Source organism: Pseudorca crassidens, chromosome 1, assembly GCF_039906515.1.
Source record: "Pseudorca crassidens isolate mPseCra1 chromosome 1, mPseCra1.hap1, whole genome shotgun sequence".
NCBI lineage: Eukaryota > Metazoa > Chordata > Mammalia > Artiodactyla > Delphinidae > Pseudorca > Pseudorca crassidens.
In genome coordinates this window covers 5258857-5286624 of record NC_090296.1, presented here as the reverse complement: position 1 = coordinate 5286624, position 27768 = coordinate 5258857, and the positions used below count along the sequence as shown (strand labels likewise).

At 60.8% G+C, this 27768-nt stretch overlaps 1 protein-coding gene across 3 annotated transcripts in view; it reads right to left on the bottom strand.

Annotated features, from left to right (window-relative positions):
- The window catches only part of BEGAIN (brain enriched guanylate kinase associated), a 44007-nt gene extending 16573 nt beyond the window's left edge, over positions 1 to 27434 (bottom strand). The window contains exons 1-2 of one of the 3 annotated variants that reach the window (XM_067725675.1): positions 27309 to 27434; positions 10513 to 10541 (exon numbers count right to left, since the gene is read on the bottom strand). In XM_067725675.1, coding sequence (XP_067581776.1) covers positions 10513 to 10541; positions 27309 to 27350 — 71 coding nt within the window. In that variant the 5' untranslated portion in view covers positions 27351 to 27434. The remainder of the gene's footprint in view (positions 1 to 10512; positions 10542 to 27308) is intronic. The other 2 variants (XM_067725664.1, XM_067725655.1) reach the window with 2 other exon arrangements.
- Between the last annotated feature and the right edge of the window lie 334 nt (positions 27435 to 27768).

Genomic DNA, 27768 nt, shown 5'->3' with positions numbered 1-27768 from the left:
TTTCTCCTGTCTGCTCAACCTCCCAACGCCTCCTCCCGCACCGCCACTCACAGCTGATGACCTCGCTTCCTTTTCCACGGCAAAAAAGAAGCCACCCCTAGGGAACTTTCGCAGATGCCACTGCCAGGTCTCCCCACCTACCAGCATCTGCCCGCCTGTTACTATAGACAGCCCGCCAGGCAGCCCCTCCGCCCACTCCAGGCGCGGCTCCAGCTACACTCCCAGACCACCAATTTTCCCCTCTTTACTGCATCATTGTCTCCAGCACAAGAACATGCAGGTACGCTTGCCATATTGAGAACAACCCTCTGCTGACCCTCCTGGACCTGTCCTCATTCTCTGCTCCAAGAAACGTTGCCTGTCCTTGCACCCAGCCTGCCAGGACCAATACCCAACCTGGCTCGCGTCCCCTCCACGCGACTGAACCAGCTCTCGCCGGTCCCTGACCTCAGTGCCCAGGTGACCTGAACCCTCAGCGGCCAACGGCATGGTCGACGCCTCCCTCCTCATGCAAACACCATCCTCACCTGGCCATCCTTCTCAGCCCCCTCTGCGGGTGGCCCTCCTCTCCCTGGCCTCCTAACCAGCAGGACCCAGGAATAGTGCCTCCAATCTCTCTCCTGCCCTGGGTACACTCACCCCATGGTGGCCCCAGCCACAAATACCATCGCTCCACTGAGGGCACCCAAATTTGTGTCTCCCCGACTCCAGGCGTGCATACCCTCAGCTGCCTCTGACTCTGCTTGGATATCTCGCAGGCGGCACAGACCTGCGGGGCCCACTGTATCCCACTCCGCTCGCCCTCCCCAAATCCACAGCCTTCCCTCCCCAATCCCTGCCCCGACCCAGCAGGGCCAGCACTCCTCCCCGAGCCTGGAGGCACCCTTGACTCCTTTTCTCTTGCCAGCGCCGCCCACCACGCTGAGTCCAACTTTTCTTGTGCGGCATTGCTGCACACCCTCCTAACTGGCTCCTGCCCTCACCTGCTCTCAGCCAGAGGGGTCCTGTTGAAGGCTAAGTCCAATCCACCCTCCATCTCCAAAGCTCCTGCATCGCTAGAGTCAGGCCCAACGTGCTCACACGGATCACCTGATGGCAGGTAGCCTTCCCATTGCCCCCTGGACCTCACCTTCCAGCCGCATTCAGCACGGCCTTGCCTCAGGGCCTTTGCACGTGCTGTTCTTCTGCCTGGATCTGTCTCCCAGATAGCCCACGGCTGCCCCTCTCCTCCTTCACTCAACATTCAAAGGCAACTTTCTTGGCGAGGCCTTTCCTACGCTCTGCAGGCATCCTCTCTCCCCGTTTCCCTGCCGGGCCTGTGTGTCCTTGGCCTCACCCCCTGGAGTGGCAGCTCCCCAGGACAGGGATTTCTGTCTGCCTCGTTCCCTCTGACCCTGCAGCAGAGGCTGGCGACCAGGAGGGCCCAATAAACATTCGCTGAATGAATGAAAAACACAGAGTGAATGCATTTTACAGACGAGCAAACTGGGGCTTAGAGGGAGAAAGCGCGCCCCGCCCCAGGTCAACAGGCTGCAGGCCTCCTGGCAATCAACCCGAATGCCCCTCCGCAGCTTCCAGTGCTTTGGGCTTTTCCTTGCCTCTGAGGTCAGCGGCTTTAGGGGGTTGGCTTTGTTTGTCTGGCTCTGCCAGAAGAAGTTGCTCTCTGATTTCCATAAGGGCTGAGCCCCCTGAAATGATCATGAGAGGGTGAAATGTGAATTTCAGGTCCATAATGAGTGTTCAGTGTAAGTACGTACAAAACACGGCATGGAAGTACTTACACTAAGTAAGCATCCAGCTGTTTATTGAGGTCGGGGAGCCCGACAAAGTAGAGGATGCCCAGTGAAATTTATTTAAATTCGCTTAAATTTCACTGGCCATTCTGTACTCTGTCTGGCAGCCCGAGTACGGAGACAGAGGTGACCCCATGGAGGAGGGCCTCCAGCACCGGCAGGAGAGGTCATCCCGTGCCCGTCATGAAGAAGGCCGGCCATCTGCGCGGGAAACACAGCTTGGGCAAAGGCCGGGAGATGAGTGTGGCCAGAGCCCAGGCCTGGGGCAGCTGGCAGGAGGCCGAGAGCGCCTGGCCCTGAGTGTGGGCCAAGTGTCCCGTCCCCTTGCTCGGGGCGCCGGGAGCCCCAGGGGAGCTCCACAGCGGAAAGCACTGGCGACAGGCTCCGGCCTGGGGCTGCCCCTCTGGTGGGTGAGTCGGGACAGGGAGTCCCAAGGAGGCTGCCTCAGGAGAGGTAGGGCCAGCCACACAGCGGGCCCCAGGAAGCCCCCAAGGCCCCCCTTTCTGGCTGTGTTGGGGCTCCTTGGGCACCCCCGCCTGGCCTCGTCTTTCCCAGCACCCAGCCCAGCACCGCTGCTCATCTACTCTCTTTCCTCACCCCCTAGACTGAGGGGGCCTGGAGGGTGGGACTGTGCACACGTTGGCCCTGGAGCCCTCCCCTGCCCCAAGGCCACACCTGCTCTCTGCCCAGAATCCGTGTGCAGGGGGCGTCCGCTGGGAGGACAGGTGGGTGGTGTGGTGCTACCGCTGGTGGGGCTCCCAGATGAAGCTCCCAGCGCCCGCCACGCTGCCCTGGAGCCCAGGTGAGAAGAGGCTGCCGTGCAACACTCTGATGATCAGGTTCTGCCCACCACGGAGCCCACGCTGGCTTCACTCATGTGACCACCCCACCACAGACACGGGCACGCATTAACTGGACCGGCGGTGGGGCCCGCTTTCCAGAATTCTGGGGATCATAAAGGTAATCAGGGCTGTGGGAGGCTTGTTGATGACCCTGGAGCGCGGGGCATAGGGTGGCCTGCCCCATCCCGGCACTCTCTACGTGCCCCTGGGCCCCTCCGGGATGCCCTTGGTCCCTGGTCCCTCTGCCCTCACCGCCCCACCTACCCCGCACCTCTCCACACCCACAGGAGACAGTCCTGGGGGCCAAACTGAGTCTGGAAGGAAAGAACACTGGCGTTATGATCATAGATTTTAGCAGCAGCTGGTGGTTGCAAGGCACTGGGGCCGAGGAAGGAGGCTGCTTTTCTGGGCCTCAGTTTCCCCATCAGTAACCAAAGCCCAAAGGACACCTGTGACCATCACCTCCTCTGGAAGCTTCCCCCGAGATCACCCCCATTCAATCACTCAATCACCCAGTGAGACCTACTGTGTGCCCTTGACAGTCCCCTCACTGAATCCTCACCCGAGGCCTGGCAGGGAGTGGGGAAGCTACCCATTGTACAGATGAAAGAATTGTGGCCTGGAGGGCCAGGGCCTTTCTCAAGGGCACCCAGCTAGTGAGCATGGGAGCCAGGATAGAACCCTCCCCATGGCAGCCCCTCTGGCCAGGACACAGGGCACAGAGGCGCAATCCCCTGCCCTGGCAGGGCACCCCCCCGTGCTGTCTGCCACGAGGGCTGAGGATACCTGCTCCCGAGCACCCATCCCACAGACATCTCGTGCATCCCCGCCTGCCCCATCTCCATCCTCCCCATGTCAGGTAGCAGCAGCTCCATCGCTCAAGAAAGACACCCAGGCCTTGTCCCCGACACCGGCGCCCTGATGGGCAACGCCTCCAGAGCCTCAGTGGGCCTGTTGAGGGATGCAGGCAATGCGGCAGCCCTCAGGCTGTCATGAAGGTAGGGTGAGAGCGTGCAGGAGGGGGCCAGAGATCTCTAACAGTCAGGGCTGGCTTTCTGCCCGTGGTCAATGGGGGTGAGGCAGAACGCCGAGAAACAGGTACACGGCACGTCCTTGCTCTGAAATACTCAGCCACCACCAGGACTGGTGACGCGCCCTCTCTGGGAAAGATGCAGTCTGGGGGCACAGCAGAGCCGGCTCGCTGCCCCCGACCCTGAAATGCTCTCGCAGTCCTAACTCAGTCTAGGTCTGCAGGTCACAGCCCGACACCCCCCCTCGCCAGGTGGTCCTCTCCTTCACGATGGGAATAACGCCATCTGCCCAATGGTTGGGGAAACAGGGTCTGGGAACAAATGAGACCATGTGAGAGGCGGGCAGGAGGCTAACAGGGTGAAGCGGCCCACACAGCGCCAGCCACGTGCCCAGCTCCACGTTCACGAGTTCATTCGCAAAACAATCTTCCAAGTTAGGTGCTATTATTATGATCTGCGTTTTAGAGATGCAGAAACTGAGAATCAGAGAGGTTCAGAAACTTGCCCAGGTCCACACAGCCAGTAAGTGGCAGATCTGGGATTCAAATCCAGGTAAGTCCACCTTCTTAACCACGTACTTCATCAGGGAGCCTTTGCAGAGGAGTGGGACTCAGATGGGCTGTGAGGACAGGAGACTTTGAAGGGCAGGGCAGAAGAAGGTAAGAGAGAACAGTCCATGTGGATGGTCCCTTTATAATGCCCTGACTGCCAAAGGGAGAAATCAAAGTGAGGCAGTCATTCACAGCTTAGTAAGAATTAGCGCATAAGACTTCCTCTGCTAGAATCATGTTTAGAAGTGAGGCAGAGCTGGGAGGAGCAGCTGGGTCCAGGGATCAGGTGGCCACACAGAGGGGCGCTGGGTGCCACACAAGAGCTTTGGGTTTTCTGAAGGGTCAGTGGGGGCCAGAGGCCTCGGAGGTGCATCCTCACTCTGGGCTTCGGGAAGGGTGCGGGTGTGGCCCTCAGGAGGGAAGGGGCAAGTGGGCTGCAAATTTTGGCCCAGACACAGAGAGGCCTCCTCCCACTGGGAAGTGTCCAGCTGCTCTGGGAGGCTGTGGCTGTCCTGACCCCGGAGACCTAGACAAGCCCCTTTCCGCCTCTGGCCTCTGTTTCCCCAAACCCCTTCGGCTCCGTGATCCCTCCTGGCTGGCAGGGGCGGGAGGCCGAGAGCCCGAGAACGGCAGAGCTCAGCTGCCAGGTGAGGAAGAGCATCCTCCCTGCCTGTGGGCCTTTGCCCACGTCGTACCCCCTGCCGGGAATGCCCTCCCCCCACCCCTCCTTATCTCCGTCCAAGCACCTCCCTCTCAGGAAGGCTCCCCTACATGCTGCTGAGGCCAGATCCCTCCGGTGGAGGCTCTCACACCTCTGAGGGCCTCTCACGGGGTGATTTTTTTTAAAAACCACTACTCCCTGAGGGGGTGGGGGGCAAAAGTGTCCCCAACACTCCCCTTCCTGGGGGGCAGAGTGGAGGCCCCCCTCTCGGGCATCATGAAGCGTGGGGAATCACTGTTCCCCATCCTCCTTCCTCACTGTGCACCACACTTTGGTCTCATTCCAGAGCATTTACTGAGCATCTACTACGTGACAGCTCTAAGTGCTGGGGGTCAGCAGTCAGTTGCTGTTCTTGGCGGGGAGACGGATGTAAATAAGATAAATAAATAAGACAAATTGAGAGTCAGGTGGGGATGAGGGAGATGGAAAATCAAGGCAGGGAGGAGGCTGGGGGAGGGGCTATAATTGTACATGGAATGAGTGGTCAGGAGCACCACCCTGACCAGGGATGACATTTGAGAAAGATGTGAAAGGAGGGGAGGCAGGGAGTCACGTGGATATCTGGGGATGAACATTCCACGCAGAAGGAAAGGCACCTGCAAAGGCCCTGGGGCAGGAGCCTAAAAAAAAAAAAACCCAAAACAAGGAAAACCAAAAATATTTAAAAAACAAAAAACGAAAAAATTAAAAACACAACAAAAACACAAAACAACCCCCCAAACAAAAAAAAGCCAAAAAACAAAAAAACCCCAAACTCCCACAAAACCCCAAAAAACACAAACCCAAAAAAACCCAAACAAAAAAACGAAAAAATTAAAAAACACAAAACCCAAAAAATCTCCAAAAACCAAAAAAAAAATTTAAAAACAGAAAACCCAGAAAACCAGAAAACAAAAAACCGAAAAAAATTTTTTAACCCAAAAAACAAAAAAATCCCCAAAACCAATAAAAAAAAACCCAAAGTAAAAACCCACAAAACTCCAAAAAGCAAAAAAACACATACACACAAAACGAAAAACCAAAACCAAACCAACCAACCAAACAACAGCAGCAACAAAAACCCACAGAGAACGACGATCAAGAGGAGTCTGACCTCAAAACCATACGCGAAAATCACTTTCAATAGCTTCATGACGTCAGAAGGGTTTCTTAAACAAGACACAAAAAGCTTTCATCAAAAAGTGAAAGCCTGAAAGATTCAAGAGAAATTCAACGGAATTAAAATTAAGAACTTCTGTTCATCAGAGGACCATTGAAAGAGTGAGAAGCAAGCAAACCAGCGGGAGGTGCATTTGCCACACGTGTGACTGACAAGGGCTCTCTGAAGAGCTCCAAATCAATAGGACAAGCGATGGAAAAACACACAGAAGTCACAAACGAGGAAGCCCAAACGGGCAGTAATCCAGGGCCGTGCAATTAACGCTACAGCTACCGGAGGAGCAGCTCCCCGCCTGTGGCCTGAGGGAGCCCAGGGAGGGGAGGCTGCGGAGACACAGGAAGTCCCAGCGCCGCGGGGAGGGCGTGGCCTCATCTCCTAAAGCTGGCGGTGGGCGTGCCCTGTGCCCCCGCAGTGCCGCCCCGAGGTACCCCAGGAAGGCTGCACGAGCTCCCCAGCACCTGGACAGGCACGGTCACAGCAGTTTCATTCAACAATGGTCCAGGCTGGAAGCCGCCCGTCCGGATGGCCATCAGTGAACAAAGAGGTATAACTTCACTCACAAATGCCGTTCCCCAAGACAGCCAGCAATGGGCAGCTCCACGCACTCTAAGGACACCTCTCGAAAACATGATGCTTTAGTGGAAAAAAAAAAAAGCCAACCTGAAAGCACAGGCTAATAGACACCATGTATGTGAAGTTCCAGACCGGGCAAAACAAAACGATGTCTGTTAGGGATGCTCTCAGGTGGCCAAATCGGGAAGAAAACAAGCAACCACTTTATCACAAAAGCCAGGATCCTGAAGACTTCCGGGGGAGGGGGAGGGGGCTGTGACTGGGGAAGGGTCTCGATGGGGCTGATCCCTGGGAGGTTGGCAGCATTCAACGTGTTGACCTGGGTGGCGGTCGTCCTAAAGTTAACCTCTAAACGGCACAGATGTTTATTACTTTTTCTAGATGCCTATCACAGCTCACAACTTTGAACAATTATATTGTGGGGGGAGGGATGGACTTGGAACAGGAATAGCTCTGGGTTTCCTAGGCACCTTCTGTGTCCCAGGTGCCATGTGAGGCGACTGACCCACTTTGCTCTATGACAGAGGAGAGAACTGAGGCTCCCACAGAGGAAATGGCTTGCCAAAAGGCATGCAGCAAAGCGGCCACGGCGGTTGTTAAAACAGGCAGAGCCGGGGCAGACAAGGCAGAGGAGGGGATTAGCTTGGGATTAGCGGTGCAGCGGCTCCGCGTGCTGACAGCCAGCCGGGACTCGCTAATATCTGCAAATATTTGAGTGTCACAGGAAGAGTTTTTCAAGCAGTCAGAGGCAGGAGAGCTGGGTGAGCGAGGGGCAGGGGGCATGCATCAGGCCAGAGCAGAGGCGGCCAGATCTGGGGCTGGAGAAATGGACCCCATGCTCTGCTCCCAGGGGCTTCCTTATGGGGCGGAGAGGACAGAGGACACCCCACCGACCTCCACTCCCCACCCCTCACCGGTCTCCCTGAACACAGCCTTGTTTCCTCAGGCCCCCAGGACTCTGCACCTCTAGGAAGGCTCGTCCTATCTGTCCTCCTTGCAAACTCCTACTCATTCTTTAAGCCTTGGCTCAAGTGTCCCTGCTTCCAGGAAGCCCTCTCTGATTCCCCAGGCTAGTGTCTCCAACCTGGGATCCCTGGGGGCCTGTGTTTTGGGCCTGGGTCCCTGTTCTGGAGGGCTGACCTGTCTCAGCATCAGCGCAGGACCTGGTACACAGAGGGGGAATGAGCCCATCTGGGGGTGAGGGATAGGAGAGTCACAAAAGCCTCAGAGAAAAGTGACAAGGAGGGTAACTAGTCTGTCATGTGGACAAGAAGGTGGGTGGAAGGGCATTCTGAGCAGAGACAACAGCATGGGAGGCCTGAAAGGCAGAGAGGCATGAAGGTGACAGCTAGTTCGGGACTCAGAAGTGGGGCTGCAGCGTGGGGGGGTGGTGAGGAGAGAGGCTCGGGCAGAGGGAGCCCCAGCTGGGTACCTGCTCACAAAGGGAGCCGCTGAGGGTCACAGGACACAGTCCTTGTGGTTCGGGCACTGCGGGTGGGTGTGTGTGTTGTGTGACAAGTGTTGGACGGGGCAAAGGGCCTGCCCTCTCGGAGCTCAGTTCAGATTCCTAGGCCCAGCCTGCGATGCGGGCCCCAGGACAGGAGGAAGGACCCCAGCACAGAGCCATCCTGCTGGACAGCCAAGACCCCTTCACTTGGACCACAGATGAATCTTCTCCCGCCTGAGAACCCAGAGTTGTGCAGGTCGGATGCCCCACAGTGAACCTCTACCTGGACACCTGCTGTGGGCCAGGTCCCAGGTGAGGCCCGTCAGACCCCAGTATCTCAGGTCGTCCTCCCAACAGCCCTGCAAGGTGGAGGTGCTCAGGATACCCACTTTACAGATGAGGAAACTGAGCCCCAGAGAGGGTCAGGACTTTGCCAGAAGACCCTGTGACCTACACCATGGGAAGCCATGCTGACCAGCTTCCCCTACATCCCTTGGGGCCTCTTGGTCCTGGACCCCCGACACTAAGTGCAGGGCAGAACCCTACAGGGGCAGCCCCAGTACTGGCTGGGAAGAAATAGTCTGGAAAGGCCCTCGAGGTCGCTCTGAAACTACTAATAGGGTGAGAGGGAGAGGAGAGCAGGATGCTCCCCAATTCTGGGAGGCTATGCTGTGTCCTGGCCACACGGGACCCCCAATCCCACCAGCTCCTGAGCTCTGCTTCCGATGCCTCAGTGAAGCCAAGAAGCCTGGGCCCTGGCCACTGCGACCAACCTTCAGGATTCCGCTCAGGGAAGCCCTGAGCCCACCCAACAAAGAGATGCTCGTGCCCTCAGCAGCTGGGACAGTGGATCTGCCCACCCGGCTCACTTGTCCACCCACCTGTGTTACAGCCAGGCTGGGCCATGTCTCTGTCCCTACTGCTCACAAGCTCCAGGCTGGGCATGGAGAGAGAGGGAAAGAGAACCAGAGAGGGGCCCCCCACCAGGCTGGCCTCAAGGTGCCCCATGAATGCTACCTTCTTTTCAAGTCCCAGCTACGTAGTGATGCCTCCTCCACAGACAGCCCCATCCAGTAGGGGTACTGGTGAGATGATAGCCGATGGGGGTATAGAGGAGGGTCCTGGCATGAGGTCAGAGGCCTGAGCTCATCTATGTGGCCAGAGGCAGAGCTGCCGCTGTCTGGGCCTCATCAGCCCCACCTGGACCTTGACCATGATAAGGTGGGCCTGGCTGATGGACGTTTGGTTTTGTGTCTGAGCTCCTACGACCTAAGAGACTGGACTCCTCCTCCCAGCCCAAGACAGATGGGTTCTGGTCCTATGGGACCCACAAGGGAGGGCTGCACTCCAGCTCAGCAGCCAGAAGAAGGCCCTGCTCTCATGTCCAGTCTGGGGCCTCCGTGTTGGGCCCACCTGTCCTCAGGTCCCCTGGGCATTCCCGAGTGACTCACCCACAGCACTGAGGGTCACTTGGGAAGGCCCCGGGGCCCTCTCCCCTAGCCCGTGGGACCTGCACTGGAACAAGCTGGGCTCTGCTGGGTCCCTGCCCCCTGGGGAATGGGTGCACCCGCTACTGAGCTGCCTCCCCAGGGATGCTGATCCTGGCCTTGGGAGGGGGGAAGAGGGGGGAAGAGGAGGCCAAGAGACCCTCCAGGCCCCGCGGATCTTCCTGAAACCCAGCAGCCAGAGCTGGGCCTCGGTGCAGCTTCCGGAAGGAAGACACAGGAGGGGTGATCCCAAAGTGGGGGTCAGGGCGCCCAAGGGAAGTTGTGAATATTCAAGTCGACTGATCCCGAGCCAGCCGAGAAGGGCGCCCAGTGGAGTCCTTAAGGCTCAAAGTTTAGCACCTGGAGGGAGGCCGAGGGAGACTCTCCCCAGACGCCCTCTCGGGATTCCCCTAAAATGGCTCCAAGACGCGACTGCCTGGCCCGCCGGGAGGACCCCATCCCCCGCCCCTGCCCCCACAAGGTGGAAACTTAAAAACTCAGAACAGGCAACTGTCAGCTGGGGGATGGGAGACCGGCCGGCGCGGGGGACTGATGCGTAACGGCAGGAGCAGGGTCCCGGGGGACAATCCAGAGTCCAGGGCAGGGCCCGGGGTACCGCGTAAACCCGCGCGCGCGCCGACCCGGCCCTGGGTGGCGCACTCCCACCCGCAGCTGCATCGGCCCCGGCCCGGCCGGGGACCCCCCGCGCGGCGCTCCCCGCGGTCTAGCCGAGCGCGCGCGCGCGCACACACACGCACCACACACACGCATACCGGCCCGGGCCAGCCCCGCCGGGCGGCCGCGGGCCGTAGATGCGCTCGGGCAAAGCCCTCTCCCGTCGCCCTCCCTAGCGCCCCCATCCCCGACCCCGGCCCCGGGAGCCGCGGCACGGAAGACGCTCCACTCACCTGAGTTTCTCCATGTCTGCGGCAGAGGCCTGCGAGAAACCAAACGAAAGGGTCAGCAGGCAGGAGGCGTGCGCTCCGCGGCCGCGCCGGGCGGAGCTGGGCACCGCGGGCACAGGCGGGCGCGGCGGCGGGTCACCCCCGCGCGGCTCGGTTGTTGGAAAGTCCGGCCCGCGCGCCCCCAGCCCACACTCACTGGCCGCAGTCCCTGGGACTCAGTGGGTGCGCGGGGCCTCGGCCGAGTAACAGGTGAGCCCGCCCGGGCCGCCGCGCACCGAGTTACGCCCCCCGGGGAGAGGAAGGGGCTGGCCCGGGGACTCGGGACCGCGCTGACCGGGGCGATCCCAGTCTCGCCTGCCTGAAAAAGAGGGGACCCGGACTGGCTGCGTTAACTCTCCGGCGGCCGCGGTCCCCGCTGCACCCCCCCCCCGCCCCACCCCGCCCGTTAACCCTTCCAGCCCCGCGCTCCCTCCCGGAGGAAGCCAAACCCTGAATTGCAGAATCTCCGAGTCGGAGAATGTTCAAATCGGGCAATTGGGGGCCATATGGAAGTGCAGAACCTGACACGCACACGATCCGAGGGTGCTAGCAGTCGGGACCTCAGACTCCTCAATCAGGGACCCTGCTGCCCTCAGCTCCTGGGGTCCGGGCCTGGCTCGCCCCTCCGGGCCCAAGGGATTAACCCTTGCGCGCCCTGTTCGCCAGCGGGGCTCCCTGCCGGGCTTGCGCAGACCCGCCCGCGCGCGGCTTGGAGACCCTCCCCGCCCAGCCCGGCGCAGCCGGGAAGCCCCTCCGAGGGTCGGACGGGGGGCCCACCGGCTGCCGTTAACCCTGCGGGCGCCGGCGAACAACCCGGACCGCTAGCGGCCCGGGCGGGATCGCACTTCCTGCGCGAAGCGGGGGGCGCGGGGAGGGCTCTCCATCGCCCGGGAGAGGCCGCTCCCGGGGGCTTTTCCCCGTCCTTCCGTACCATGGCCGGCATTAAAGGGGGACGGGGGGCTGAGCCCAGGGACCACGCGACACACCTGGGAAGACTGATGGCTGCCCATCCCGGCCCCTGGCGCCAGGAGCCGCCGCCGCGTCCGCCGGGAGCGCGCTCCGCTCCGGTCGGGGCCCCACGCCGCCTCCCCACCGCCCCGCCGGGCGAGGGCGCAGCCCGGCAGCCAGCGCCGAGCTGGAAGGCCCGACCGGGGGCCCTCCGCCAGGCTCGGCCACCAATTCCCCGGGTGCTGGTCAGGCCCTCCCGAGACTCCCCTGGCCTCAGTTTCCTCACCTGCGAGCTGGGCTTGGGGGCAGGGGGAGCAAGACAAGGCGCTCTGCTGCCCTTCTCCATCGCGGACTGCGGAGGGGCTGGGGTGCGGGAAGGAATTCCAGAGGAAAGGATCCCCGAGGCGTCTGGACTGGCGGCCAGACACAATCCCCGACGCTCTAAAAGTTGTCGGAGACCACGAGCCCAGACCCCTCTATATACCCTCCTCCCCCAAGACAAAGAGCTGGCCGATTGGCCAGCATCTCCCCGACGCCCCCTATGTACCCAGGCCCACCTTTCCCAGGTTCCCATCACCGCGCTCAGCACACTAGATCCCAGCATACAGCAGGCGCTCAATAAACACGGATAATGCATGCTTGAATCCTACACCTCTCTGGCGTGTCTTTCCTGCCTCTTCCCTTCTGGCTGTGAGTTCCAGGCAGGAGCCCGGTCCCTTCACCAGGGCACCCCCAGCACCCAGCAGGCCTGGCTTCCACCCCGCCAACGCAGGGTGGGAGGAGCCCTGCGCTGCGAGGGTCAGCCCCAAGCCCCAAAGTCCAAGTGTTCCATCATCCACCCACGGTGTCTCGCTCATTCATTAGCTCTGGGCTTGGTTCTTGCGGTTCGGAGGCGGCAGCAAATGAGGCGAGCCCTGCCCTCAGGGGCTAATGGTTGAGAAATGAAACCGCGGCTCGCCTCCCGGGAGTGTCCACTCACAGCAGAACGGCAGAGATAATAAGGACACCACCGCCCAGCAGCCCTGCGTTCACCGCACTGTCCGGCTCTTCCTCAGGGAAGCAGTCACTCGCATTTTACGCATAAGGAGAGCGAAGCTCAGAGACAGAGCCCAGCCGGGCCTGGACCCCATTCCTCAGAGACCTTTCCCACCCAAAGCCTGGGGACACCCCTCAGATGCCTCCAGTTGCCTCAGTCACTCACAGTGAATGACCTGCCAGGGAGTTTGTCTAAAATTAATAAGAATGTATTAAAATTTAATTATAAAAATCTCACATTTATTATTTATATTGAATGTTTCAGCTCTTCTAAAAGGCCTGTCTGGGAATTTCTTCCCCAAGAAGGGACTCTAGGAGAGGCTGCTGAGTCGCCCTGGTGGCAGGGGGTGGGGTGGGAGGGAGGGAGGGGGGTGGGAGGGGCAGAAGGCTGACAGGGAATGGGAGGGGGGGGTCCAGCCGCAGCACCTCAGCAGCCCCTGCCTTCACACTGCTAATCCAGACCCTGAAGCCTGGCTCTGATCCTACCACGCAGTCTCCCCAGACCCAGTGACTGTGTGGTCACCACCGCCCTCACCCTTAAAGGCCGCTTCCTCCAGTCAGCCCTCCATGATGGAGGCCCAGCGGAGTAGTTGGGTTTGGCCTCCACACCAGTTTTGTACTCCCTGGGGCAGGGCCTGTGTCTTTCCCAGCTGTGTCCCGGGGCTAGCCCAGCACCTCACCCAGGGGGTGGGAGCTGTGCGTGAAGCTCTGGGTGTATGTGCAAAGTGCAGTCACAGCTGTGTGTGGCTGGCCCTGTGCGGAGGGGCTATGCCTTTGGCAATGGTCTTAGTATTGGGGCCAGAGAACCACGTTTGAGTCTTGACTCTGCAAATCCTAATCACAAGATTTGGGGATATTCCTGACATGCCCCTCTTTTGGATGAGGACACCTGGGCCAGAGCATGAAGTGGCTTGCCCAGAGTCACCTGAGGTTAGCTGAGGCCTGCCTGTTGGGCTGGGTGGAGGAGAATGGGTCTGCGTGGGTCTCAGACCAGAGGTGGTGCCTCCATTATAGAAGGGGGGCCGGGGCTGGTGGAGACCATGACTATGAGGGACCTTGAGATGTCTAGGGTCCCCAGTGTGAAATGATGGGGCAGGAAATACCCTCAAGGTCCCATCTGGCCCCTCCAGGGACCACAGGCAAGTGGGGTCCCAGTGCTCTCCTGATACAGGTAGGAACACAGGCTGGCACTCTGGGTGCCCTCAGAGGGAGAGTTCATCCCTGCCCTGGGCGCTGTCCCTCTGGTTCACCCCATACTCACAGCCCCACGCCTATTCCTGCGACACACCTGTGACATTGTCACTGTCTGTCCTAGACTCTCCTCTTGTCTCTTCTAGGTGGTCCAGCCCAGTGGCCATCTTTATTTCACACAAGCCTCACACAAGCCCCACTTGTTGGCTAAACCGGACCACACCATGCATCCCTGCCTCAGCCCACCTGCTACGTCTTCCTCCATGCCTTTGCTGGCTGGCCCCTGCCGCCCCGAATGCTCACCCTCCTTCACCCCGAGCCATATTCTGAGCTCCCTGCCGACCACCATGGCCCCACCACCTCCCTCCTTTCCCTATTCCCTGAGAGACTCTGAGCTTCCCGAGGGCCAGAGACAGGCCCCTCCACCCTTAGTTGCCTGCTGTACAGCCAGCGCAGCCTTTGGCCGTTAAGGAAATCAATCCAGTTTAATCCCCATCGTGACTTGCGAGGTGGGTCTTACAACCCCCATTTTACAGATGCAAAAACAGAGGCTCCAAGACGCAAACCCCTGCAGGTTGGGTGCAGAAGCGTGGAGGGTTGGGGCAGCTTCCCGAGCGGCCATCCTCCCGGTGGCACCTGGGCACGTGACTGATGCACACAGTAGGTGCTCCCAAGGGCAATGGAGGGAGGCGACTCTGCGTCACAAGTCAAGCCTCAACGAGGGGTCGGTAAATACTGACTGGGCCCGGCCTAACCCTCTGACCACACCCCCACCACCTGCCCTTCACTTGGCACACATTGGCCACACTGGCCACTTTGCTGGTCCCAAGCTCACCCAGCTCACTCCTGCCTCAGGGCCTTTGCACTTCCTTCCCTCTGCCTGGATCTTTCCTTCTCTGACTACCCACCTAAAGTAGCTCCTCTCTCCCACCAAATGATTTCTCATCACGCCCTGTCCCTTTGGACGCATCCTCTGTGTCCATTTGCCTGCCCTCGCCCCTGCACCTGCACTACAAGAGACATCCCCGAGAGCAGGGCCCCTCTGCTTCAGCCACGGTGTCTCCATCACTAGGGCCTGTTGCAGAGGCCTCTGATGAGCCGTTGGTGACGCCTGAATGAATGCGATCGCTCTTAATCCCCAGCCAGTGGCATCTGCTCTCCACCTCGAGCAGCCTCTGGTCTGCTCTCACGGTCCCTGTCACTCACCCGTCGTCCCATCCCCTCCCCCAAGCCCACCCCCACGTTGGGGGCACCTGAGCCCGCTTGGTACCCAGCACACACACACCTGCACAGAGCCCTGCCCAGGGAACCCCTCTGCTGATGGGGGTCAGTCCCACACTGGCCCCCACGAGCAGATGTGTGAACCCTCTCTACTGGACCATCTGGCCCGGGTGTGTTGCTGCCCTTTCCCACCCAAATCTTGTGATGCCTGGAAACTGTCGCGCGAAGGAAAGCGGGTCCAGGTCAGGGAGGGGTCTGCTGGGTGCTGAGGCCTCCCCTCTGCCTCCGACTCACCCTGTGACCCTGAGCGAGTCCCTGCCCTCCCTCAGGGCCTGTGATGGGTCCCCTGGGCCCTCCTTAGATCTACTCTGAGCTCCAGCTTCCTTGGTTTCTTCCTGACCCTGTTCTCTCACCCTCTTCTCAAGGGGAGGAAACGAGCCGAAGAGTACAGAGGGCAGAGATGGGGGGGGACCAAATCCCAGATGTGGCCCAGGCAGCGGCCACCCACCTCCCACTGACGGAGACTTGGGCTTCCTATGCAGCTATGTGAACTTGGGCAAAACTCTCAACCTCTCCGAGCTCACTCCCTCATCTAGGGAGGATGGAAGGTCTTCAAAGGACGCTGTGAGTGACACGGTGGCCACGCATGCGGATGGGCCTGTCTTGGGGGCAGGGCTGGTGAAGGGCTGCAGCCACTCCCGAGCCAGACTTCAGACGTCATCACTCAGGGTGGACCCTCTTCTCAGAGGTTTTACATCACTCCTTGCCTTCTTGCATTCACTCAACAAACGTTCACCGTGTGCCCTGTTCTAGGGGACTCAGCAGTGAACAGACTAAACTAGAGGACCTTCTCTGCTCTCACGCTGCTGAGATTCCCACAGCGGGGAGGCTCGGGGCATCAGCGCAGTGCCCGTCCTGCCCTGAGTTCAGGAAGCGTCCGGTCACCAGTGGGGAGCAGAGGTTGAGTTGGGGGCCCCTCGGGCTGCTGTGCGGAGGACGCACTGAGGGGTGAGGGCAGGGCCCAAGGAGTCCAGCTGCAGGCACCTATACAAATCCAGTGGGGACCAGGGTGGAGGCGGGAGAGGCACTCAGATGCCCTGACAGACTAGAGAAGGGGGTGGAAGGAAGAATTGCCAAAGATGAGGCCATGGGTTTTGGCCTGAGCAGCTTGAAGGGGGCTGGGGAGAAGCTCAGGGTTCGGGTCCAGACATCCCAGCAGGGATACGGACAAGAGGGTGGGGACTGGGGTTTGGAGTTCAGAGGAGGGTCCAGGAGATGTGAATCTGGGAGTGGCCAGCATGGAGACAGCAATTAGGCTCAGAAACTGGATGAGGTCGCCAAGGGAGTGAGCGTAGATGGGGAAGAGGAGGGGCTCTGCCAGGCGAGGGTTCAGAGAGGGGGAGGGGCAGGCGGGGAGGTAGGAGGGGAGAGGCGGTGTCACAGACTGTGTCATGGGTGAGAAGCCAGCCTCGGGTCCCTCAGCATCCCCCGCAAGGCTCGCTGCGCTGGGCACACAGTGGGTCATCCCGATACCTTAGTCGGAATACCAAGGTGAGCACACGTGGATGGGAAAGGGGCGAGCGCTGGCCCAAGGTCACTCAGCAAGTTGGGGACTTGAACCCATACCTTGGCTTGGGGCTGTCCCCAGATGGGGCCAAGAACGTCCTTCCCCTGGGGATTCTGGAGGACCTTGCTGCGGGCTGAGAGGTGCCTCGTCCCATCCCCCCGGCCGGGCCCCAAGCTTCTCTGCGTGGCCTGGGCAGGGCCTCAGCTTCCCAGCCGTGCGCCGGTACAGACGGACTAGGCCCGCGGCAGCAAACTGGCCCGCTGAGCTAAATCGGGCCCGCCGGCATGTTGTATTTGGCCTGCGAGAGGGTTTTAATTTTTTTTTTTTAAACGTTTGAGCCAACATTTAAAAATTGGGAGAGTTTACATTTTAAAATCCGTATTTTTGGCTTCTACTGAAATTTTGGAAGATCTGGCAACTCCGGCCCACATTCCCACATGGCAACAGTTGGGGAGCAGGGAAGCAGCTGCCCCCTCCAGAAGCACCTTGGGGGTCCCCCACCGGGGAGAGGCGCCATCACACCTTACGCTGGCCCTACAGACGGGGAGCCTGAGGCCCAGAGGGTGGAGGGGGCTCGCTCGTGAGGTCTCACGGTGGGAAAGCCCCTCAGGCCGGATCCAAACACAGCCCTGGGGAGTTCCAGGCCTGGCGTCTGGGTCTTGTCACAACATCACTAAGGCCACTTCAGGGTCGCCAGCCCGCCTCTCCTTCCTTGACCCCGGCCTGTGCTTTCTGCTCTCTTCCGCCCGTTTTGTTCTCAGGAAACACCTGGCTTCAGTCATTCACACTGTAGTACGAGTGAGCCTTGGTACCAGGTCTGTGACAGTGACGGCTGGAGGTCCCGGAGACCTTCCACAGTGGCTTCTTGTTTGCTGGACAGTGAAGGGGCGGACCAGAGTCCCCCACGACCGTGCCGCCAGGCGGGGCAGAGGCCTTCCCCCACCCTTGCCTGCTCTGCCACTTCCTCCCTGAACTGGCTGACGGCGCGGCTCCAGGCACTGTCCTCCAGAAAGGGCTTTCAGACTGCTGCCTGGAGCCCGGGGTCTCCCTACCTTCCCGGAGCCCCACCTTCACCCTGGGAACTGTTCCGAGGACACAAGCCTGTCCAGGCTAGGTAGAGGGACCGTCATCATCACCTTCACGGCCACCATCGTCCCAGGGACGGGATTCCTGTCGTGCGCCAGGCACCTCCACTGGCCACACACACGAAGACACTGGGGGATGCGGCTTGTCCGGGTTCCCTGAGCTGGGGCACAGCCCAGCCAGGACCCTGCCGGGCCCTGCTCGCTGAGCCTCAGTTCCTGGTCTGAGAAATGGGCCAGATCCTAGTATCTCTCTCACTGGCCTGTTTGGAGTATTCGGCGCGAGGCCGGAGCTGACCACATATGACGCTGGGCTGGGCTGGGCTGGGCTGGGCTGGGGGCTGATGGCCACCTCCCGCTTCAAGGAGCCAACACCAGCTCCTTGGGAAGGACATGCTGGCCAGGACCCAGGACAGAGCCCTGCCCCCCAGCACCTGCTGCAGGACCCCGACAGGTCCCCGAGGCCCTGTGCTGCCTTCAGACAGAATCTTCCAGAGGCCTGAGCATCACGGGGCTCCCCCGGACCCAGTGGTCCCTGGAATGAGGTCTGCATGGTGTGCAGAGCCTAGAGCGGAGGGTGGGGAGGTCCCGGATGGCCAGGTCCGCGTGGAGGAGGCCGGGGACACGATCCTTACTGGGTGCCTGCTGGATGCTTTCCCCGTGACAAGGCGAAAGAAAACTCGTGACCATGACCGCTTTTCCACAGCCGGGGAAACCGAGGCCCCGAGTGGGTGGGCAACCTGCCCAGATCCTTGAGCTGGGTCCCCCTGAGCTGAGAACTCCCCGGCTGCACTTGGCCCAGCAGACCCCAGAGGAAGGGCTGGTGGTCTTCAAATACCCAGCGCTCCCCTCCAGCCACGCTGCTCCCTGGCTCTCCCTGGAGAAAGGCAGGTCAGGTCATTGGAGGCAAGTGACGCGGAGAAGCGTAGGTGCAGAGGGGGAGGTGAGACGGCCTGTGTCCAGCCCCGGCTCCTCCCGTGACCTCCCCTCGCCTGTCGCCTCCCAGTGCGCAGTAGTTCTGCAGCACAAGGATGACACCGACCCGCTGGGGGTGCACAGGGATGGAGAGTTAGAACAACTCTGGTAAGCACTAGGCAAGCATCAGCTCTCTGCTACCGCCCAGGATTTTATTTTTAAAAGAACCCCTCCGTGCAGGGCGGCCATTCCGGGAGGGGCCGGGACGAGATCTCCACCACCTGGCCCTGCAGCCCCACCTCGAGCCTGTGGCCAGGACAAGGCCCTCAACAGCCCATAAGGACCCGCCCTGGTCCCTGGGGACACAGGTGGTTTGGGAGACGAAGGCTAGCAGCGAGGTGGGGTGCCGTCATCCTGACACCTGCACGACCCGATCCCCCAGGACGGCCGAGCAGGTCTCACCGAGTCCTTCTTCCCACCTGTCTGAGGCTGAAGTGTGTGTGTGTGGGGGGTGATGATGTGCTACTTAGATTCGAAGACCTCAGTCCAAGCCCAGACTCCCCAGGGGCCCCGGGGCAACTCAGAGCCTCAGTTTTCCAACTCCATAAAATGGGCAGCTAGGAAGGATGTGGACCCACCCGTCTGCCTGACAGGACTGTGACATCCGACCTCACGTGGACGTGTCTGAGGTTCAAAACTTCAAAAGAATCATCATATAAAATCCCGTGGTGAAACACCAAGGTCTCTGCCACTGGGGGTGTGATATTATTGTTATCATTGTTTACTCGTGCGTACTCCAGAAATAGCCTGCCTGCCCCAAAGCCAGAAATTTCATCCTAGAGCTGCATTCTTCGGGTGCTTAAGGTCTTTCCCGTTACAGTGATTATGAAAGAGGGGTGATGAGGGAACTCGGAGGGGGTCAGCCAGAACTTGTGAGGAAATGGCCCATCAAGGAGAAGGGAAGGGGCCCCAGCAGACCTCTCTCCAGCTGCCCCCTAGGGGATGGGCGAGGGCTGAGACTCACCAGGCTTGGAGGCCTCTGGGGGGAAGCAGCTGGGCCTCCATGCTTGCCGCCGCCCACGCGAGTCTCCGTGGCCCGGCCCGGCCCCCCTCTGCTTGCAGCCTCCGGGGCCACCTCCGAGGACAGCTGGGGGCTCAGGGCCAGGGTCTTCTCTGGGGCTGCAGATCCTGCGAGGGGCTCCCGGGCCAGGCCTGGGTCTTCCTCGCCTGGGGAGGGCTCCGGGCTGCGGCCTCTGGGGCCCCGGAAGGCCTCCAGGGTCCCGGGGTCCAGAACACGCACGGCGACCTCATCCAGGAATCTGGAGAAGGGCAGCCTGGCCTCCTGTCGGCGGCTCAGCCGGGCGAGAGGGCCGGTGGCAGCCCTGCTGCCAGTGCCCAGGGGCTCCGGGATGGACAGCAGGCCAGGTGATGCATTTGTCTCCTCCTGGCCAGGCTGTTTCAGCCAGCTGGGGTGAGATGGTGGGCCCTTGGGGTTCTGACCTGAGCTGGGGCTCAGTCTGCAGCTTTGAAGGTCCTCTCTGCAGACCTCCTTCCTGGGGGCTTCAGCCCTAGGCTCCACAAGGGAGCCGTGGCCATCCTGTCTGCGGCTGCCGGGGTCAGAGCCCCGTGCCTGGAAGCCGGCCCCTGAGAGCATCCTCCTTGGGCAGTCCAAGGCCAAGCCTCTCCAAGTACCTCACTGACACCTACTTCTCTCCTCCCACGTGGCTGGGACCCCTTTGCCCTCTGTGGGGGGCGGCGGCAGGGCCACCCGTCCCTCACTGGCCAGAGTGATCAGCTGAACGCTCGCCCCCATCGATCCAGAGAGCACGTGGCAGGGGGCCTCCCGCCCCCTAAATTGATTCTCAGTAAATAGGAGCTGGACTCCAGGGCTTAGAAAGTGCTAGAGAAGGGAAGGTCATGTCCTGGGCTCTTCATCTGCCTGGGGAGGCAGCCTGCACTGAATGAGCACCTGCTGTGTGCCGGGGGGCGGGGGGAAGCCCTGGGCTGGGCCTCACACCCTGCACTCCCCACGTCTCCTCATCTCTGCCAGGTGTGGGGTTGGGTGCAGGGACATGGGTGAATATGGGGCCTGAAGGAGGGGAAATTAGAACCGCAACCATCTGGCAGAATGGGAGGGTGTGGTGGAGACTGCTGGCTGCCCACTGTCCTCCCACTCTTCCTTAGTGAAGAACCCTCCTTTTATTCTGGGAGGCAAGATACCCAACTAAAAGACTGCATTTCCCAGGCTCCTCTGCAGCCAGGGGTAGCCAATGAGATATAAACAGAAATTACTGGGTGTGACTGCTCCTTAAAAGGGATCAGAAAGCTTGGCTGTGCCCTTTTTGCTCCCACTCCCAAACCCTCCTGCTTCTTATCTAGAACATGGAAGTGATGGTCGGAGCTACTGCAGCTGTTTCGCACTGCGAGGCAAACTTGAGGCGGAAGCCATATATAAAGGCTGGAGGAACAGAAAGACAAAAAAGAACCTGGGTTCCTGATGACCACTGAGTCATCACACTAGCCCGGGACCACCTGCCTCTGGCACTGCCTTAACTTGACAGAAATAACCCCCTGTCTTATTTAAGCCATGGTTATTTCCAGTCCCTGTTACTAGCAGCTGTGTGCAATTCCTCACTGATACACAGGGGATAAGGTTAGGAACCATGGTTGACAGCGCTACGAGGCAAGAGCCTTTGGCACATGGGGGCCCAGGGTGCAGTTAGATGGGGAGTGAGGTGGGGAAGAATACCCCAGAGAAGGGCCAGAGCCCTTGCTCCTTTGCGTGAAGGGAGACACACAGATCCCTGGCATCTCAGGAAGCCAGGGGTCCACGCAGAACTCCTGGGATGCAGCTGCATGAGTCAAAGGAAGGCTCGCTAGGGGGCGGCAGCCCCAGGCTCTTGGCCATGATCCCCAGCCCTGGCTTCTGGTGCTGCTTGGAGGATGGCCTAGGCTCTCTTTGGCACTGCCTGCTCACGGCTGTGTACCTGGGGCCTCTGCCCATGTGGCAGTGCCGAGGCGCCTCACATCAAGTGCTGGGGACCCTTCTTTTCTGAGCTCGGCTGGACACCTCTCTGGGCGCCTCACAGCACCTGTGACTAAATGTGTGAAGAGCTTCATGAGCTCACCTGCCCACGACAGGGATGCAAGCCGCCTGGACCTGCCCTCCCCCTCTCCCTCTCCCCCTCTCCCCCACTGCACCCCTAGCCGCCAGGCCCTGATTCAGCCTTTCTCACACCTGGCCACCTCCCTCCATCCTCAGCATCACCTTGCTGGTCCCAGGTGCCACCATGTTTCATCCGAACACCTATAGTCACCCCTCCCTGGGGTCCCTGACCCCAGCTTGGCCCACCCCACAAACGAGCCAGTGTGAACTTTTAAAATCACAGACCAGATAACCAGACAACATCACACATTCATACGCCCTGCAAGGCCCCAGTGTCTTTTCTACCCTCCCCCACAGACCACTCCAGGAACTTCCGTCTAGTTCCTGGATGTGCCAAGCTCTCTCTGGCCTCAGGGCCTTTGCACTTGCTGTTCCCTCTCATCATCTAACTCCCAGCTAACTTTCAGGGCCCCAGTTCAATAGCCTGTCACCTTCCTGGCCCCAGTTCAACAGCCTGTCCCCAGGCTATTGAACTGGGGCCCTGAAAGTACATGATGCTAGCATGTACCCATTCACACCTGGTCTGATCTGGACTAGCCCCAGATCAGATCAGGCACCCCTGCAGCAGCCTCTCATAACCCCTGCTCTTCTTAACATGACCCCTACCTGTAATCGACATTGCAATTATTTGTTTATTATCTGTATCCCCCTAGAATGTAAGCTCTACTCTACCCCAGCTCCCTGCACAGGGCCAGGCACATAGGGGGCACTCAACAAGTAGTTCTCGAATGAATGAGTAAGTGAAGGCACCCCAGGTCCGACTCTCTCTTCACAGGCATCCCCAGCCTGGTGTGGGCCTCCTCTGGGCTGGGCACTGGGCAGGAGAACGTGGGGAGTCAGGGGTCTCAGGCTCTTTGGAAGGCCACAGTGCTCCCAGCCACTGCTGCAGGCCCTGGAAGGCCACCCCTTTACGCATGGACACCCCCCTCCCCCGCAGCAGTCATCCAGCCCTGCTCCATTACTAGTGGGAACTGAACTTGGAGGCCGGCAGGTCCAAGGTCAAATCTACCTCCAACACCCCAACTGATCCTGGGCAAGTCACGTCCCCTCCTCATTGCCACGTGGGGACACAGCAGTACCCCGCCCCGGGCAGTGATGTAGTGAGAGTGCAGAGAGCGCGCTGGGTGTCTTCAGCACAGAGCCTGGCATCTCGTGGGACCTCAGAACCCATCAGCCCAGGGCTCTAAGTTGGCCATTCCCTTACTATGTGCGGTCACAGGAATGTGCTGGGGGCCCTGGCCAGCCGGTCCTCTGAGCCTCTCCCAGAGTTGCTGGCTGTATCAGACAAGTTCCTGTTGTCATAACAACCCCCTGGCTGTCCGCCGCCTGGGCCCGAGGCCCCGGAGGATGCTGTCGGCTGCCACGGCTCGCAGCCTGGGCCTGCTCACCTCTTAGCAGCCCGGGCTGCCTCTCCTGAAAGGGCTTCCGGCTCCCCTGCCTCTTGACTCATCTGCTCCAGCCCCGCTTCCTGAGCCCCTACTGTGTGCCAAGCTCCACACCATCGCCCAGATCCTCACCCAGTCCTGTGAGGGGGGACAGCCGTGAACTGTCTTATGCTTAAAGGAGCAGCCTCTCACGGGGGGCAGGTGACTTGTCTGAGGTCACGTGGCTTGGAGGCGGCAGACCCAGGATGGGACCCCCAGAGGTCAGGCACTCATGCCCTGTTTCACTCCTGGACCCCCTCAGTCCCTCCTCTACCACCCAGACCCACCCTGCTCCCAAGGATGGGAAGCTGGTGTCTGTGAGCTCCGAAGGAGGAGGGACCCAGCTCCTGGTTGCCTCCTGGGGCTGGAACAGGAAAACCCGGCCACAGGGCACTGGTGGGACCCTGCAGCGGGGGCTGGGGGGTGGGGAGGGCAGGCTGAGCATTCGCTAAGAGCTCCAAACATCACCTCACTTATTCTCACGGCACCCCCCAAACTGGGCCGTGCTACCCTATTTTATGGAGGAGGGCACGGCCTTCGGGGGCTGAATGGTAAACAGCCATGGCCTGCCACAGGCCAGGGACTGCAGCCAACACCCACAGAGCGCAGTCACCTTCCAAGCCTCCCTCAAGCCAGCGCAGAAGTTCCTATTACCATCCCCCGCTTTCATAGATGAGGACTTTCCGGGTCTGAGGATTTGCACACTTTTCATCACCCTGCCTCTGCTTCTGGTTATTTCTGTGCTGGCCTCAGAACCCTCGAGGGCGGCCACAGCCCCAGCATTCATGCTCTGTGCCGTCATTCCTGCACTCTGAATTTGGCCCCGGCCTTTGTTCCTCAGAAGGGGGGTGCACTTGAGCCATCCAGACCTTCCAGAAAGTCTCCCGGGACAAGGAGCTCCATGCAGGAGTCCCCGCTGGTCACCTGTCTTTACAGAAGGCTATACTGCGGCTTCATCGTTCCCTGAGCATGTCTTCCAGCATAACTGGAGAGGCCTCATGGCCCCCTGCCCTCTCCCCAGCTCTGCAGCCTCCCTGCTATGGGATCACGGAACGGGAGGGACGGGGGGTTACATGAAAAGAGGCTCCACCCATCCATCCCCGTAACCATTCATCTGCTAGCACGTACCCATTCACGCCTCAGTGCGTCCTTCCGTGCCTGTACCTGCCATCCGCCTCCCATTCACCCATGTATCCATCCTTGTCATTTGTATCTTGTATCCACACATCCATCTGTCCATCCACGGTTGCATACCTCCACTGACGTGTGTCTATTCGTGCACTGATCCACCCTCAAGCATGTCTCCATCCACTCTTCCTGTACCCATCCATTCACCCATCCGTTCTTACATCCATCCCCTTATTGACATTATTCAAGTCCCCATCCATCCAGCCTGGCATCCACGTGTTGCTGCAGTGGCAGCCTCCAGGCGCATGGCCTTTGGGGGCTGGAGCCACTGCTGCGTCCCCTTCCTGGCTGGGGGCGGGGGGACAGTGAAGGTCCCCGTCACTCTCCTAACACCTGCCACACTAGTCGAGGTCCATGTCTCCTGGCGGTAGACTGAGATCTTGAAAGGTGAGGTCTGTATCAGAGTCACCTAAGTGGTCCCAATGAAAGGGGCAGAGGGGTACATGGGGAGAGTGCGCTAGGGGGATGGAGAATTCCTTCATTTATTTGCTCACTCAGTCATTCATTCCTGTAATATTGAACCAACAGAGACAGCTCTGGTCAGCTCTTCCCACCACCAGCTACCATCGAGGGCCTGCTCTCGGGTCACGGAAGCCACTCCTCTGACCGAGAGAGGTGTTGTGCCTCAGACAGTGAGCCCCAGAGGGGGCAGGGCCTTGCTCAAGGTCACACAGCAGAGGAGGAACTGGAACCCGCGACTCCAGACTCCTATCCAGGCCTCTCCTCCAGGCTAGTGACCTGCTCTGCGGCAGGAGGGGGAACCCGGAGGGGACCCTGGGGGTGATTCTAGGCCAACACAGTGAGCCTGGGGTCACCCTTGGATTTGTCTCCAGAGATCTTTACCTGCTGTGAGGGGAGGAGACACACACACACACACACACACACACACACACACACACACACACACATGCCGACCCATGGCCATGCCCTTGACCTCCACACTCCAGCTGGACTGACCCTCCTCTGATCCTCGCACGCCCCACTCTCACCCCCAGGCCTTGACTCAGGCTGTGCTTCTCAGGCTCCTCCACCCCTCCCCTGTTCAACTCCTACTCACTCCTGGGCTTCACGAGCCTCCTGGGATTTGGGAAATTGTGAACCATCTCCAACCAAGCCCTGGATCCACGGACTGCCCTCCTCCCCTCTCATTCATTCATTCTTAACCATCCTTAAGTGCCTACAGGAGTAGGGGTGCTACTTCAAAGTGTTGCCGGGGAGACGATGCGTGAAGATGTTTATACCGGGCCTGGCACGTAGTAGGTGCTCAATAAGTGGCAGCTACCTGGGGCCAGACCCTGTACCCAAGGGTCTTTGAGAGAGGATGGGGTATCGATCACCTTCCAGACTGCTTTGACTCACTTCCGCTCCCTGACCCGGAAACGACCCACTCCCCACGCCCGGCGCATGGAAAGCCAGACCCACACCACTGAGGCTCTAGGCACCCCTAGCCCTGCCCACTCAGCATCCCAGGTGCGAACAGCTCCAGGTTCTGAGGATAAGAGGAACTCGAGCGCAGGAATCTATAAATATGAGACAATAGCTCGGGAGGGTCCCTCTGCAGCAGCGCAGCCTCCCCTCGCCCGGCGCCAGCGCTTAGCAGCCGGGAAGAAGCCGCATCTGCCACTGTGCCTGCTTTTCTGTGCCGGCCTGATTATAGTGAGACTTGGGGAAATTAAGGGTTTTCGGGGACGCTGCCAGGGCCCAGGCTGCTGCCTTCCCGCCCTGTGCGTCACAGATGCCAGCGGAGCCGCCTCCATGGGCCACTTGCCCCAGCGGGCAGGGCCGCACCCGGCATGGCTGGGACGGCACACCACAGTGTATAAGGGGCTTTCTTCCACAGTCCTCCCTGGCCCTGGGAGTGCAGAGGGCTCTGCTGCAGGCAGTGGGCAGGGGAACTGGGGCCCGGTGAAGGGCAAGGACCTGTCCCCGGCCCCAAAGATCTAGGGCACTGGGGCCTCCATAGGAGCCAGGCCCATGGAGACCCTGTCCTGCTGGCCTGGGGCCCCAAGGCCTTGACCCCTGGTCAGCTTTCGGTCTGCACAGCCCAGGTCTGTGGCTGACCTTGGCCATCCAGGGCTCCTCCTTTGTAGGCACAGCTCATTCTGCCACCCCCGCTCACTCCTGGGTGCCTACTCTGCTCCCATCCTGCTGGTCCAGGAGGCTCCAGGATGTCGCCCACGCTGTTCCTGCCCCAAAGGAACCACACTGGGGATGGGGTGGGGCCCAGACAAGGAAGGAAACACCTCTAAACCAGGCAGGAAGCGGAAACGCTAGGGCAGCAATTCCCATCCAACAGGGCTGGGGTTCAGGGAGGGAGGAAGCTCCAGTGGAGCGGCCCTGGGCGAGCCCTCCCCTCCCTGAGCCTCAGCGGCTTCGCTTCTTACTGAGGAGAAGGGGAACACCTGCCCCGCAGGTGCCGAATGAGACCACCGAGGGGGTCTGGGGCCGGCGCAAGCCCACGCGCTGCAAACGCTCAGTGAACCAGCCCCTGGTCCAGCCTCCTTCCGGCTCCTCGACCTCTCCCAGGCGGTCGGCCTCACCGAGCCCTGACCCCGGGCAGGAGGGGGCCTGCCTGCACCGCGGCCACCCACCGGGCACAGCGGAGGGTCCCAGATCCCTAGGCCCCGCCCTGCCCCCCTCCCCCGTCCCACCCTCCCTTTCGCCGCAGGGACGCACGTGTTGGGGGGCGAAGACGCGGCAACTCGGGCCCAGGTGCTGAGGCCGGCCGCGTGGGGGGCAGGGCAGCGCGCTGAGGCCGAGTCCCCGCCCCGCCCCGCCCCGCAAGCGCGCCCCGCGAGTGCTCCCCGCGGCCGGGCAAGCGTTCCTGTTGGGGCCCCGGCGCACCGGCACCGGAGGGAGCGCCACGGGCGGGGGAGACGACGCTGGACCGTCGCCCCCCTAGCGGGAGGGGGCACGCGGGCCGCCTCCGGCGCCGCGCGGAGACCGCCCTGCCGCGTGGGTGGTGCCCGCCCCGCCTCCGCGCCCGTGCCCGCGCCCTGCCCTCCCGGCTCGCAGGTACTCACCGCCCGGCGGAGCCGGCCCGGCCGCCGGCCACCCGTCCACATGGCCCCGGGGCAGCCACGCCGCTCGCCGCCGCGCTCGGGTCCCGCCGCTGCCGCCGCCCCCGGCCCGCGCCCTCCCCGCCGAGGCCGAGCGCGCCCGGAGCCGGCGCGGCCGGGGCTCCCCCACCCCGCCCGGCTTCCCGCAGGGAGCGCCCGCCCCCCGCCCCCAGCCCGGCTCCTCGCCAGCCCCGGCCCCGCGCAGCCGCGGCTGATTCAGCGGCTCCCCCCGCAGCGCCCTGGTGGGGCGCACTCGGGGGCCGCGGGGCCGGACTGGGGGCGCGGGGCGCCACGTGCGCACGGGAACCGGGGAGGGAATGGCGGCGGGGCAGGGAATGAATGAACCTGCGTGAGCATGAATGGCAGAGCGCGTGAATGAATGAGTGCGGAGCGTGCGGGAGGAACGAATGAATGAGGAATGAAT